Here is a 14552-nt window from a genome sequence, read left to right as displayed (position 1 = left end):
TTACTGCTTCTAATCTGTCGTAGGTAAAACATCACGTACGTTCATTTGTGAGTGTGTATTTGTGTGTATGTAAGGAGAGAAAAAAGAGATGAAGAAGTAAAGAATGAACAAACAGAAAATTGGAAATGCCAGGAAGCTACTTAAAACCCAACTGTTTAGAATTGTTATCCTTGGTAAGTATTAGGAGACTTTAAACTTCTACTTTAAGGAATTTTTGTGAGGTTTTCTTTAAAAAAAATTTATAATGAGTGTATTATTGTAATTTGTATAATAAAAATTACTTTATATTATATTATTGTTTATAATATCACACATTTAAATTATATTACCCAAACACTTAAAGTAATCTGTAAATCAAGATTTACTCCCTGGGGAGGAATGGGGGAGGAGGAGGCAGGGGTTGGGGGGAGGAGGAGGCGGGGGGGGGGGGGGGGAGGAGGAGGTGGGGGGGAGGAGGAGGTGGGGGGGAGGAGGAGGCAGGGAGTAGGGAGGAGGAGGTGGGGGAGGAGGCGGAGGGAGGCGGGGGGGGGGGGGGGGGGGCGGGGGGAGGCAGGGAGAGGGGGAAGAGGGGGGAGGGCTGCTTTGGGAGGAATCTCCTGAGAATAAAAATGCAAGGTTAGTGGGTGGCCTGGGGGGGTGGGGTTCAGAGATTTTGTACTGACCTCCTGGTTTCAAATTCCATCTCTGATACCTACCAGCTATTAGATTTTTAATAAGTCCTACTTACTTAGTATTCCTATTATAAATAATACTTTATTCACTGAGCCCTAGCATGTACCCAGGAACTCTTCCTGGTGCTTTACAAACATTATCTTATTTAACCTTTACAACATCTGATGAAGCAGCCCTGTCACCCCCATCTGGCAGTGCCCAAACCGAGGTTCCAGGCAGGTCCCAAGCAGTAAATGTCCAGACAGGTGGGCGACGCAGCTTCCCTACCAAGTTATTTGGTCTCTCTTTGGGAGCATTATTTTCTGCCTCTGCCCAACTGAAATCATAAGATTACTAATACCCATCTCATATGGATATTAAAACTAAATAAGGTAGTACATGTGGATGTCTCATAAACTCCAATGTACTTTTTATTTTTTTATTTTATTTTACTATTTTTAAATTTTATTTATTTAATTAATTTATTTTTGGCTGCATTGGGTTTTCATTGCTGTGCATGGGCTTTCTGTAGTTGCAGCGAGTGGGGGCTACTCTTTGTTGCAGTGCGCGGGCTTCTCATTGTGGTGGCTTCTCTTGTTGCAGAGCACGGGCTCTAGACGCATGGGCTTCAGTAGTTGTGGCACATGGGCTCAGTAGTTGTGGCTCGTGGGTTCTAGAACGCAGGCACAGTAGTTGTGGTGCACAGGCTTAGTTGCTCCGTGGCATGTGGGATCTTCCCGGACCAGGGCTCGAACCCGTGTGCCCTGCACTGGCAGGTGGATTCTTAACCACTGTGCCACCAGGGAAGCCCCCAACGTACTTTTAAAATGTCATTATTACAATAATTATCAGCATCGTTGTTATGGCCTCCTCACACTTTACCCTTCCTTTCTAGTCACTGGCAGTATTTTAGGTACTGAGTTTTACACATGTTAGGCTATACTGGTGATCAACGATACAAAATAGCTTCATTGATAATTATCAGAAAATCACCAGCATTTAAAAGATTCATTAGAAACACTAAATGGTGAGTTTTTACTTAAGCTAAAATTCTCCTTTAGAAAGAAAGTTTTAATCTTCATGAGTCAAGTAACTGACTCCAATGAAGAATTCAGATAAAATATCAAAACAGATTCCAAAAGATGACAGAGATTAAAGGAGTATCTTGGAGAAGTGAAACCCACACCCCAAGGAGAAAGGATATCCACACACAAACAAAAATACCCTTTGAAGTCACAGCTGGAAATCTGTCTTCCTCTTGGCATCTTTGTTAAGAAGCCATGTCTCTGTTATCGCACACATTAAAAAATAACATACACTCCCACAAACACATCCAGATGTTCACGCATATTCGTGATGTGCTTCCAATCTGGTTTGGACATGCCCTTGATTTATTTTTGATTAAGTTCCATCAGCTTCTGCTGGGGTCCATGAGATGGATGACATTGCTGTAGCACAAATTTTGAACATCTTCATATTCTAAATAATTGCAGAAGGTCTCTCAAACTATCCCTTAGAAATAAATGATTTATGCACAAACCTCAGAATAACCAAAGACAGAGAAATTGGTTTACTCCTGAACCCAAATTCTAAGACCACTTCTACAGTTGATCAATTAAGCCTCCACTTCTAAAACAAAGGTTGACATGGGGGATGGGGGGGAGGGCAAAAAACTAGAATCTGATGTCCTTTTTCAAGTAATACAGTGAGACTTGAAAGGAAAGGCAACAGACATGCTCTGAAGTTACTAACATGTATTTTCCAGTCACCAAGTTACTCTGTGTCCTTCCAAACACCAAATGGTTGAAAAGCCAGAAAGACCAACTGAACCAACTGCATAGAACAAAGGAGCTCAACATTTTACCATCTTGCTTTCTTCTATTTGAAATAAAATTCTCGAAACTTCCAAATGGAAAAAAAAAAAAAGGCAGCTCCAAATCAAAAACTACTGCTGAAACCGGTGTAATAATCTTCTCAAAACAGGTGGCCAGAGAAAGGTCCAGTCAATATACTTGGTGTTCCGGAGCCCAGTTCTTTCTGTCCTTAGTCATTTCAGTTGGTTCACAGGAGCTGTGGTGAGAGATCCCCCTAATATATGGACCTAGTCTAGGGAATTCCCTGGCGGTCCAGTGATTAGGGCTTGGCACTTTCACTTCCGGGGCCCAGGTTCAGTCCCAGGTTGGAGAACTAAGATCCCGCAGTGGCTAAAAACAAATAAAATAAAATAAAATACGGACCTAGTCTACGGCCATACCACCCTGATCACGCCCCATCTTATCTGATAAAATGTGGACCTATAAGGTCAGAAGGCCAACGTGAGGTGTGTGTTCTGACACCAGAGAAGGCTCAAAACTCTGCTCCAGGTGACCTCCTGTCCGGGGCCTGCTCACATCTGCGTAATCCCATTCCAGACCCAACCCTTGCCATTTCAACCAAGCTGGGCCTTGGAGGACAGGTGGATCGACCACTTGGCCTGGGCCACTCGGCCTCCGCCGAGGATCTCAAACTTAGACCTTTGACGATAACAAAAACCACTGTAGATACAGCTACAGAAACCCATTCTTAGGGCCTGAAAATAAGGAAACATTCATCACACTCCTTTACCTTTTGTCTCAAGACCATACTGCCTCTAGTGTGCCACAAATTAGCATGTTTAAGTAGCCTATAATTAGCTTGTGATTAGCATAAATAAATTACACTGTAATCTTCCACGTTAAAAGTGTTCAATTGTTAAATGTAGACATGGAGATCACACTATACTTTTGGTAACCTGGTTTTAATATTCCAGGGCTCCAAAATGCGCCTGGCCTGGGCCTCACTTAACTTTGAAAGGTCCCGATTCCAAAAACAGGGACACCCCTTTCCCCTCCAAGCCCAGATTCTGCCATCAAAAAGTGGCCTCTTTAATTTCTTGGCTTTTTTCCCCAATTATTGTCAATTTGATTAACATCTAGGAATGCTCTCTGTCGTATGTAAATGGAAACAACTACAAAGCTCAGACTTTCTTCCCTTTCTGGCAAGCATTTATACTTTGAGCAGAATGCTATTTTGGTGTTTAATCCCCTGGGCACACTGTGTTTATAAATACAAACAAACAAAAATCAGTCATTTCTGAATGCTCAGGGGCAAAACCAGAAAAAGAAGCTGATGTTGTTGATTCCTATTCGAAAAGTCTGATGAAGACGGCTCAACTATTCTATCACACATAGCACATCTCATCTGTCCGTCTCCATAATGGTATGAGCCGTCTACAAAGGTCTCTAAGTTTAAGAGGATGGAAGCATACCTAAATGGATCCTAAGTATAATAAAAATCTTCTTAATTATGAGAGGTACGGGATGCCAAGGTCAAATCTGGCAGCCCAGAGACCGATTCATATTTATGTCCATGTTAACGTGGTGCAACGAACAAAACAATGCTAAGTTGGGACTGGGCATTTGACTACAAATGGGACTTTGTCTGAGGAGCCCAAGCAGAGAACTGTATTACCATCTGGCTTAAGACATAAAGCCTCAGTGTATTTTGACATCAAGTGTGTAAATCCCACAGCAGAATGTGGTTCAGACTCAACTGTCTAAGGCCCATGTTTCTGACTGCAATCTGCAAATCAACAGTAGCCCAAAGCTAGCAAATAATGTCCATTAAGACAAAACGAAACAAAACAAAAGCAAATGCCCTGGTGCAACAGTTGGGCTTTAGCATTTAGCAGTTGAATATTCAAAGTCAGGACAATTTGCAACACAGCTCACATATTTATCCTGGGGGTGAGAATAAGAATTCAGGTAGCCTCCTGGGGCAGCCAGTGTTCCCTAAGCACTGAGGTGGAGGCAACCCTTATCTTTTCTTGAATATCTTTTCTTGAATATTCAGGTAGCTCAAAGGTACAGGAAACCTGTTTTCCAAAGGCTTTGCAGTCTCTAGCAAATAACAAAAGAAGAGCAGTCAATAAAACAAAACAGAACTCCCCACGGAGACTGGACTAGTCTGCATGACTGGGGAAAGCCACAAGGTCACCTTGGCCCAGCCGGTCAACTATTGTGAAATGGTAATTATTTTTGTTTTGTCTTGTGAATGGTGATGAATCAGAGCAACGTTCTATCTTTTTATATCATTAATGATCCAAGGGCCTGTGAAAGGACAGCATGTATCTTTTCTCTGCACACCTGTTTATGCCTTAGGTTCCAGCCCTAGTAAACTTCTCTCAGTGGCCCATAAAAGCCACATTTTCTCTCATTTCTGACCTTTTCACTAACTGTGACCTCTGCTTTAAATTACTCTGCACTGTCTACACCTCGCTCCCCAACCAGATTAATCTTCTGTGTTTCCTTACAGTTGAGCTTGGATATCACCTCCTCCAGGAAGCCTTCTTTGATTTTCCTAAACTGGGTCAGGGGCTCTCTTGTGTACTCCTGCAGGGCATTTTAATAGTCTGATTAGGGAATTCCCTGCCAGTCCAGTGGTTAGGAGTTGGCACTTTCACTGCTGTGGGCTGGGGTTTGATCCCTGATCAGGGAACTAAGATTTCACAAGCTGCGCAGTGTGGCCAAAAAAAAAAAAAAAAAAGTCTGCTTACTTGTCTAAAGCCCCCACTAAACTGTGACATCTTTGTGGATAGGGAACACATCTTTACCTGTATTTCTGGAATGACAACATCTCAGATGCTTGACGCTCATTTAATAGTTTTAAATAATTACATACACAAATGAATTCAACAAATACTTACTGAGCACCTATTATGTGCCATGCACTGTTCTCCATGCTGGAATACAGAAAGGACCAAAACAGACTGACAAAAATGCCTGTCCTCAAACTAGGATTTCCTGGGAAGGGATATGAGGGAACTTTGTGGGGTGTCCTGCATCATGCTGGGGTGTGGATAACATGCCTGTATCCACTTGACAAAACTGGATAGCTAAGATGCAAGCATTTCAATATGTAAATTTTACCTCACAAAGAACTTTAAAAAAATAATAATTAAGCAGGCGTGAAGGGGCTTCCCTGGTGGTGCAGTGGTTAAGAATCCGCCTGCCAATTCAGGGGACACGGGTTCGAGCCCTGGTCCCGGAAGGTCCCACGTGCCGCGGAGCAACTAAGCCCATGTGCCACAACTACTGAGCCTGCGCTCTAGAACTCAAGAGCCACAACTACTGAGCCTGCGCTCTAGAGCCCGTGTTCCGCAACAAGAGAAGCCACCACAATGAGAAGCCCGCGCACAGCAACGAATACCCAGTGCAGCCAGAAATAAATAAATAAAAATAAATAAAAAAGCAGGCGTGAAGAGTAAAGATGAAGTGAGAATGGCAGGATGCTGGTAACTGTTGAAGCTGGGTAAGAGGCACAGGAAGTTTGTTATAGTATGCTGTTTATATATGTTTGATATTTCCCAAAATAAAAGCTAAAAGAAGCCTCTGCACTCAGGTGAGTAAATATTAATGAAGTACAAATAACAGATACTCCTGCATCATGACAGGAGTTTTTGAACCAGGAATAGAAGGGAAGGAAGAGAAATGAACAGTTATAGGTCACTTACAATGAGGGACCAGGCATACTTATAGCAGTTTTCTCATTTAATCCTTGTAACAACTTTATATTTTTACCCCATTTTATAGATGGGGGAACTGAAGCTTAGAAAGGTTACACAACTTGCCAGTTACGTACAACAGCCAGAATTTGAACCCAAGTCTTCCTGACTCCCCCAGTCTCCTTCCATCATGTTTCTCACACCCTTTTGCCACTGCGACAATCGCCGAGGCCAGGACTCCAGCTTGGACGTGGGGTGGGAGTGGTAGGGTCTGAAGAAGCCCCAAGAATCACCCCTAGTCACACCAGACACCACTCTTACTGCCTCCTGTCTTTGTCCAGAATTATACCTCAAAAGATTAAATTACGAAAATTGCTAGGAACAATAATTATGCCCCAGAATCATTCCTACACCCTCGGCAATGGTTCTGATATCACATTTCTCTGTGATAATATGTAACAGTCTCAGTCCTCGAAGACCTGGGTGAGTCCTGCCTGGGCTCCTGGCTCTTGAGGCCCACACAGGTGTGTTAACAGTTTGGCACAAACTGTAAGTCACCTGTAAGTGGCACAGAGATCCTGTAAGTGGTGACTTCTCTGTCAAGACTGTGATACACCAACCACTGTACAAACTTGTTTCTGCCGACATCCAAGCAGACTCAGCCGCAAAGATGCCGAGGAAGCGGACATGGCCGGTAATAAGAGGCTGCCTTGCGTGTGTCCCTCTCCTGGCCACGGTGTCACTCTGACAGATGTCAGACTTAGCATCACTAGACATGGGCCCATTATGGACTTGGAAAGCTGCTGTCATTTCCAAGCGCAGCTTCTCACAGCCAAAAAAACACACAGTGCTCAGGGATGTGCCCAAATGTATGGAAATATGGGCAACTTCCCTGCTGTTCCCAACCACTAATGTCCTAATCCCCAGCAGAGGCAAGGGCTGTGGTCCAAACACACGGTTCCTTTAGGGCCCACTTGGTGCTAAATAGAAACTCTCATGACAGTTATAAATCTCAATCATAATCCATGCTTATGCTGTTGAATTTTCACCCATCTGTACTCTCTCTGTTACCTTCATCTAAACTAACTGGCCCCCAAAACACTTCATCAAGTAAGGGCTTTATTCCAGTCAGGGGCCAGGTGATTAGGTCCTGGAGAAGTAGTTTGATATCCAGTCCCAAATCAAAACCTTTTATTTTTCAGGGTTAAGTCAAGCATCTCTGTGGGCAGGGTGACTTTTTGGCTTGTCTGTTCTCCAGTTGACATGTAATTAGCTCTTAAGGACACTGCATTTTTGGACTTTTTAAAGCCAAACATCAATATCTAAATATCTATTCTGTCTAGAGAACATTTCCTCAATCTCCCAAATTCACCCATAGGATGTGAAATGAAACAAACCCATAAAACCAATTTAAACCATCACCCCAAACTCTCTGCCCTCAAAGCTGTCTCTAATGACTTTTTCTACAGCAGATACAACAAACTTAATGCTATTGTTTTCCCTATAAATTGTTTTATGTTCCTAACATGTTACTATTTCCTCTTAGTGCTTTCGGTGGATTATTTCCTCTCCAAGTCATCTCATTTCTGCTTTTTTTTTTTTTCCTTTCTGCTTTTTTTTTTTTTTTTTCCTTTTTCCTTTTTGGCTGAGCTGCACCACATGCAGGATCTTAGTTCCCTGGCCAGGGATCAAACCCGTGCCCCCTGCAGGGGAAGCACAGAGTCCTAACCACTGAACCGCCAGGGAAGTCCCTCACTTCTGCTTTTGACAGGGCTGCCCACTAGCACAGAAAACAAGTATTAAGCTGCAGGTCCTCAGACCCCAAGCTGCCCCAAAAGCCTAGCATGCAAGAAGTTTGCCTACTTGTCTGAAGGCAGAATTCACAATCTAGAAATACAGGTAAATTCTGATGCAATAAAAAGTGGCGTTACGAAAAAAAAAAAAAAGTAGCATTACGGACTGAAAGTTGCAGCTTTTCAAGAAAATAAGTTCCCATCAGGACTCAATCTGTGATGAGCTAACCACCGTGAGAGGGAACTTTCCCTAAGTTGCCAGTGTTGCAAGCATGGCCTCAATGATGACCTTAAACAACCTCTAACTTCTGGACTCCTGAGCCGTGTGAAGGACCGAGACCATCTAACTTGGTCTTCAATACTTGCCTGGAATCTCATAGAAAGGGAACTGAATACGCTGACTTGGGATCTTACTTGTCTCACTAACTACACTTTAAAGGATGAAGAGAGTTTCCAGCTAGCTCCCATCAATTGTATCCACCACCACATTCCTGTACCTTTGATGAGAAGTAATTTAGCTCATGCAGTGTTTTCTCCCCACAATGTCTTTTGCCAAAGCTCTGGAACAGAGCACACCAAATTAGGCCTCTCTGTCTAAATGGGAAGAAGTTATTTATTCCACTTCCAGGCAGGCTTCCTTTTCTACCAAGAAGCTGCTTTCCAACGTACCCAAACACTGTGGAATGACCATGGTAACCCCAACTCTTAACCAGCTAGAATGTGGGGAAGAGCAGTTGAGCATCGTATCAAGGATCATCTGTCAATTCACAGCCATCATTTCCTTGCATGGTGAAATGTCCAAGGAAGCCACAGAGCATCCTATTTTTCAAGGTCAAAATTGCAACATTCAAGAACTCAGTGCAATAATGAAGTTGTTGTTTGGCTGCAACCTTGCCAAAAAAAAAAAGGCACTAACTGTGCCCCCACAGGAGAGCCTAATTAATTTTAACAGTCTTTTGCCACATGAGAATACTTTCTTAAAAGAAAGGAATAATGCCCCTCCCCACCCCCCTTCACACATGCCAGGGGACAAAGTTACAGGAAAGAAGCCCTTGGCAACAATGACGCCCATGTGCCTGCCTGGGCCAGGGCATCAGGCTCCTGGAGTGATGGCTTTCTGCCCCCAACAGATGCTTCTCAGCCTTAATCGATTCCATTATACTAACTCCTACCCATGTTGAACACTAAATCAGTGAACAAAAAGGAAAAAGGATCAATAGTTATTTGACAGTTATGACATAAGAAATCTTCACGTGGACTGAGTTAAGGAAAGAAATGAAACTGCGTAAGAGCACCAGCATCTTACTTAGAGTGGAAGTGAATGATGTCTACTTATGGAATATATAGCAGCGGTGCCTAAACTATTTGGTGGGTCCCTTATCCAATCGGTTTTTTCAAACATAAAAGGAATGTTTTTTTTAATTTTTTTTGAGGAATCTTCATACTGGTTTTTTTTTAATTTATTTATTTATTTTATCTATATTTTTGCTGTGTTGGGTCTTCATTTCTGTGCGAAGGCTTTCTCTAGTTGTGGCAAGCGGGGGCCACTCTTCATCGCAGTGCGTGGGCCTCTCACTATCGCGGCCTCTCTCTCGTTGCGGAGCACAGGCTCCAGATGCGCAGGCTCAGTAGTTGTGGCGCACGGGCTTAGTTGCTCCGCGGCACGTGGGATCTTCCTGGACCAGGGCTCGAACCTGTGTCCCCTGCATTAGCTGGCGGATTCTCAACCACTGCACCACCAGGGAAGCCCCAAAAGGAATTATTAATAAAAGAATTATCTGTTCCGAGTTACTAATTTTTTCATCTCTACTCGAAGTAGATTTATGGAAAATCACAAAATAAGTAAGGATTCAATTGAATCAGTAGTTTTCAAACATTTTTTTAAAGGCAGAGGTACTGTTACTCAGAAAAGATCCACGTAGTCCCCTAATACATAAAAGATGCTTAAAAAGGAGCTGGTCCAGGGCTTCCCTGGTGGTGCTGTGGTTGAGAGTCCACACGCCGATGCAGGGGACACGGGTTCGTGCCCCGGTCCGGGAAGATCCCACATGCCGCGGAGCGGCTGGGCCCGTGAGCCATGGCTGCTGAGCCTGCGCGTCCGGAGCCTGTGCTCCGCAACGGGAGAGGCCACAACAGTGAGAGGCCCGCGTACCGCAAAAAAAAAAAAAAAAAAAAAAAAAAAGGAGCTGATCCAGATAAGGAAACACGGAGTGTTGAGCCTTTTCTTCTGCCTCTCATTCCTAAAATGGTCTTAAGGTCACCACAATGAAACAGAACTTGAGAAGCACTGAACCAAAATGAACCCAAGACCTATATAGCAAATTTAAATTAATACATGCAGAAGTTTCGGTAAGATACTTTCTAGTAAATGTACAACACGGAAATACCAGCACACATATAGATTATATAGACCTAAACTCTGTATTTACTGTTTATCACATGGAACTTCAAATGCTCCACTAATCATACACATAGAAGTCTTTATAAAACAGCCAAATGAATTTCAATGCACCTGCGAGAAGAGTTGTGTCTTCCTTGGTTATCTTGGTAAAATCATGAAAAATGGTGATTTCAAAGAGGTCTTAGCAACATGGAAGAACTATAATAAAATGTTAAGTAAAAAAGCAAGAATTACATTGCTGATGTAAAAATGCCCAGAAAAACACGGAACGGAGACTTGCTAAAACACCAATATGGTTATTGCTAGGTGAGAAATTAGGGTGGTTTCTTGTTCCTTTAAATTTTATTTTGTTGAAAACAAAAAGAAGAAAACAAAGAAGGAAGGAGACAAGGAAAGAACTAGCCGAGACCTCCTGCTTTGGGCTGAGAGTCATTAAAAATGTAGCGCATACCGGCCAACAGCAAAAACACCTTTCCCCTTACGCTAAAAAATATCAAAATTCAAATGCAATCTTTTAATGAATACAAAAATTTGATCATTATTGCCCCAACTAATACTCATGCAGTCTGACAGCCACAGACCTGGGTTAATCCTTTCGGGATCTGAATTTTTTATCTCAAACGAGTGCAGCAGCCTGCAGAGTAATAACACACGCACAACCGTGAGAGGGATGAAGGAGGGGATGCTTGACCAGAAGCAGCCCGGCTGGGCAGGAACACATTCCCAGTGCCCCACTCACCACATCCAGGTCCTGGGAAACCCGCCGTTTCCGCAGCTCCTCCATCCTCTCGCACACGTCGGAGAAACACGTATTGTAATAATCTGCATACTGTTGCGCCAGGTCATCGATGTTTCCCAGGGAGCCGTCCTGAGGGTGAGGAGGGCGGGGGACGAAACGGGAAGAGAACAAAGGCGATCAGTCCACCTGCAAACGCCCCCCACCATCTAGTCTTCCTCTATGCAGCACTTATACTAATAACAGCTGGCATTTGTTCAGTGGTGGACGTGTGCCAGGCTAAATTTTACATGCGACATCACCTAACGCTGAGGACAGCCCTGGGACACAGGACCTATTTTCCTCAGTGTGTATAGATGGACAAACATCTACACACTCAAAAAAGCTGAGTGACAGCCCAAGGATTGCACGGCTACCAAGCAAAGAAGCCGGGCCTCCAACTCAGGACTGTCTGATGCCAAAGCCACGGTTTTAACCCACATCCCTGCATGCCTTGCAGGGCCAAGAAACCCCTGGGAAAGCCACTGTGTCAGTGCGAGGCACCCTAAAGCCCAGTCGGTGGCTGTATCAGAACCTCTGCGGAAGCGTCTGAGAAACCCAGATGCCAGGACACCACTCCTGGGAATTCTGATGGGAGGCTGAGAATTCAGAAGCCAACAGGGGATGCTGCATCTGGGACACACCTGAACCATGTCTCCCATGAGACCCTCAGAAAAGTGGGGACTCTTATTCCCTACATCATTCAAGTACAGAAGCAAGAGAACAAATTCAGCTAAATAAATAAGGAAACATATCTGTCTCCACTGAGGGACGGGCCCGGAAGCTGCTCTGGAGCCCACACCCCCGAGTTCACATCCAGCTCTGCGGCCGCTTCTGGTTCGGCAGCCTTAAGCATGTTTCCTAATCTCTGGCAACGCTGGGATACCTCCCCGTGAGGAGTGATGAAGTAACGTGACACACTCAGAGCTTGGTCCTTCACAGTCCTCCTGGCACATAGTTAAGTGCTCAATTTACTTAGCTAGTAATAGTCACTACAAATAATGTTTCAGATTGTAGTCTTCCTTTAGGGGAACGGATTCTCAAATTCACGTTTGAACACATACACAGAGGATGACAGCAATGCTGTATACATTTGTAGGTTATGCCATTTTGTCTATTCATTCATTCATTCATTCCTTCAGAGAAGCATCTCCCCTGCCCCTTTTCACCTCCCAACAAGGTCTTTCTTTGGTATGAATAAAAGACCCTACCAAGACAACCAAGGAAAATGATTTTACCAAGATAACCAAGGAAAACACAACTCTTAGACAACCGAAAAAGTGCACACACATTTTCCCTGTGACAGACCACTGGTCAGCCCTGTCTCAGTTATGCCAGCACACCACCCTTGGTGCACATGTCTAAGACTGCAAAGCACACTTAGACACAGACAGGCTTTGGGAATTAAGAGATCTTCAGTGCTGCTGCTGAAATCTCTTCAGAATAGCCATCATGATCTCAAAGTTTGTTTCAAAGTTTGCAAACATCAAGTGTCAATCAAAACTGAAGATGAAACACCACTGAATGTTGAATTCTCATGCTTTAGATGTACTTCCTTTTTAGAGTTTTTGCTTCTCTGCTATTTATACCGTACTGCTTCATTTAAATTTCCTTCACGCTAACTTCCTTTGCGCTATTGAAATAAAATTACAGTATATACAACAACAAAAAAAGAGTTCTTCGAAAGCCTTTCTGCTGGGACTTCCCTGGTGGCACAGTGGTTAAGAATCTGCCTGCCAATGCAGGCGACACGGGTTCGAGCCCTGGTCCGGGAAGATCCCACCTGCCGCAGAGCAACTAAGCCCACGCGCCGCAACTACTGAAGCCCGCACGCCTAGAGCCCGTGCTCCACAATAAGAGAAGTCACCGCAATGAGAAGCCCCTGCACCGCAATGAAGAGTAGCGCCCGCTCACCACAAGTACAGAAAGCCCACACGCAGCAGTGAAGACCCAATGCAGCCTAATTAATTAATTAATTAATTAATTATAAAAAAGGCTTTCTGCTAAAGATCTTAAGGCCCTGGTCAGGATACGTGGGTCAGAGCAAGTGACCATCTCTATCCCACTTCTGCATTCACCAATTTCACAAAACTGACCAAGTGGGGAAACAGACTTGAAAGAAATGATTTTTTTAGAAAAGATTCTTCCTTTGTTACCAATAAAATGTTCTATGCTTGAGGTAATTGCCTCAAAGTCCCCAGTACAGAGCTAGGGATGGGAAGCTCTTTACAAGAACAGTAAGATGTTTGAACGTGTCTGGGCAAAAGTCAGTCCCTCCCCTCTGAGACAACAGGCTGGATGGCCACAGTGGAGGTGGCAGGAGCTTACCCTTCCCCCAAAAAAGGTTTGTCACGTTTCCAGTAGGGAAAATAAGAAGGAGTCCAATGGAAGTCTGCTGCCAGCCTCCGAGGAAACGCAGAGGGGATCAGCCTACCAGTCTTTGCTTTACTGCCTGTAGTAGAGGTGAGGCTCCTGACAAATTGCATCATAAGTCGGATTACGGTCCTGAGGTCTGCCCTGACTCGTCTCAACTCAACAGCACATGCCCCATGGGCCACAACATGAAAATCTACAACCTCCTGACCGGTCTCCTTGTCTCCTTCCCCATTTGGCCTCATCTGCCTTGGATCCAGTCACCAAAGTGACCTTGCGAAACAGAGATCAGACCGGGTCTCTCTCCCCTAAGAATGATCCGTGCCACACACATCACACATTCTACAAATAAACCCCAAACTTACCAGCCCGGTGGAGAAAGGGGCTGAGGCCTGCCGACGGGGAAGACCAGAGGAGCGAGAGAAGACAGGCAGCCCCTACGGTGGCCGCTCCGCCAGCCCCCATGCCACCCCCAACACCAAGAGAAAGTACTGGAAGAAACTTTAGGAAAGAGCGAGGGCGGAAGGGCTGCTCCCATGGGAGCATCTGTTCCAGCCAACGACCAGGACTATGACAGCAAAGTGCCCAGCGAGGCAAGGGCTCCAGACCACCACTGCCTCCGCCACCAACTACTACTTTCTTGGACTAATCAAGGCCACCTGAAAAAATTATAAAAATGATCATTTATATAGCTTCGTTCAAATTGCTTTCTTTCCTTCCTCTCTCCTCTCTCATACATCCTAGGACACCTTCAGAGCCAACTGTTCACTTCACTTCTAAAGATTCTAGGCTTCTGATCAAACTTTTTTTCCTAACAGTGAAACAGTTTCATTCCCTACCCCTCACTCCCAATCACTCGGAACTCCCCAAATATTTGAGGGCCCGGGAAATATCTGTTGCTCATGAGGAAGAAAGCACCCAAAGGCAGCCAACATTTCACACCCTGCAATAACCACTCCTCACTTGATGCTCAGCAAATAGTAATTTAGAACAGGGTGGCACGGCTGCCTCTATGTTTTTTCAAATCACCTTCCAGAT

At 44.3% G+C, this 14552-nt stretch overlaps 1 protein-coding gene across 2 annotated transcripts in view; it reads right to left on the bottom strand.

Moving 5' to 3' along the window:
* Positions 1-14552, bottom strand: part of SASH1 (SAM and SH3 domain containing 1) — a 185929-nt gene that overhangs the window by 134387 nt on the left and 36990 nt on the right. For both annotated transcript variants that reach the window (XM_079939956.1, XM_079939957.1), the window contains exon 2: positions 11106-11234. In XM_079939956.1, the coding sequence (XP_079796082.1) occupies positions 11106-11234 (129 nt within the window). The remainder of the gene's footprint in view (positions 1-11105; positions 11235-14552) is intronic.

Source organism: Stenella coeruleoalba, assembly GCF_951394435.1.
Source record: "Stenella coeruleoalba genome assembly, chromosome: 12".
NCBI lineage: Eukaryota > Metazoa > Chordata > Mammalia > Artiodactyla > Delphinidae > Stenella > Stenella coeruleoalba.
This window is presented reverse-complemented; position numbering and strand designations above follow the sequence as displayed.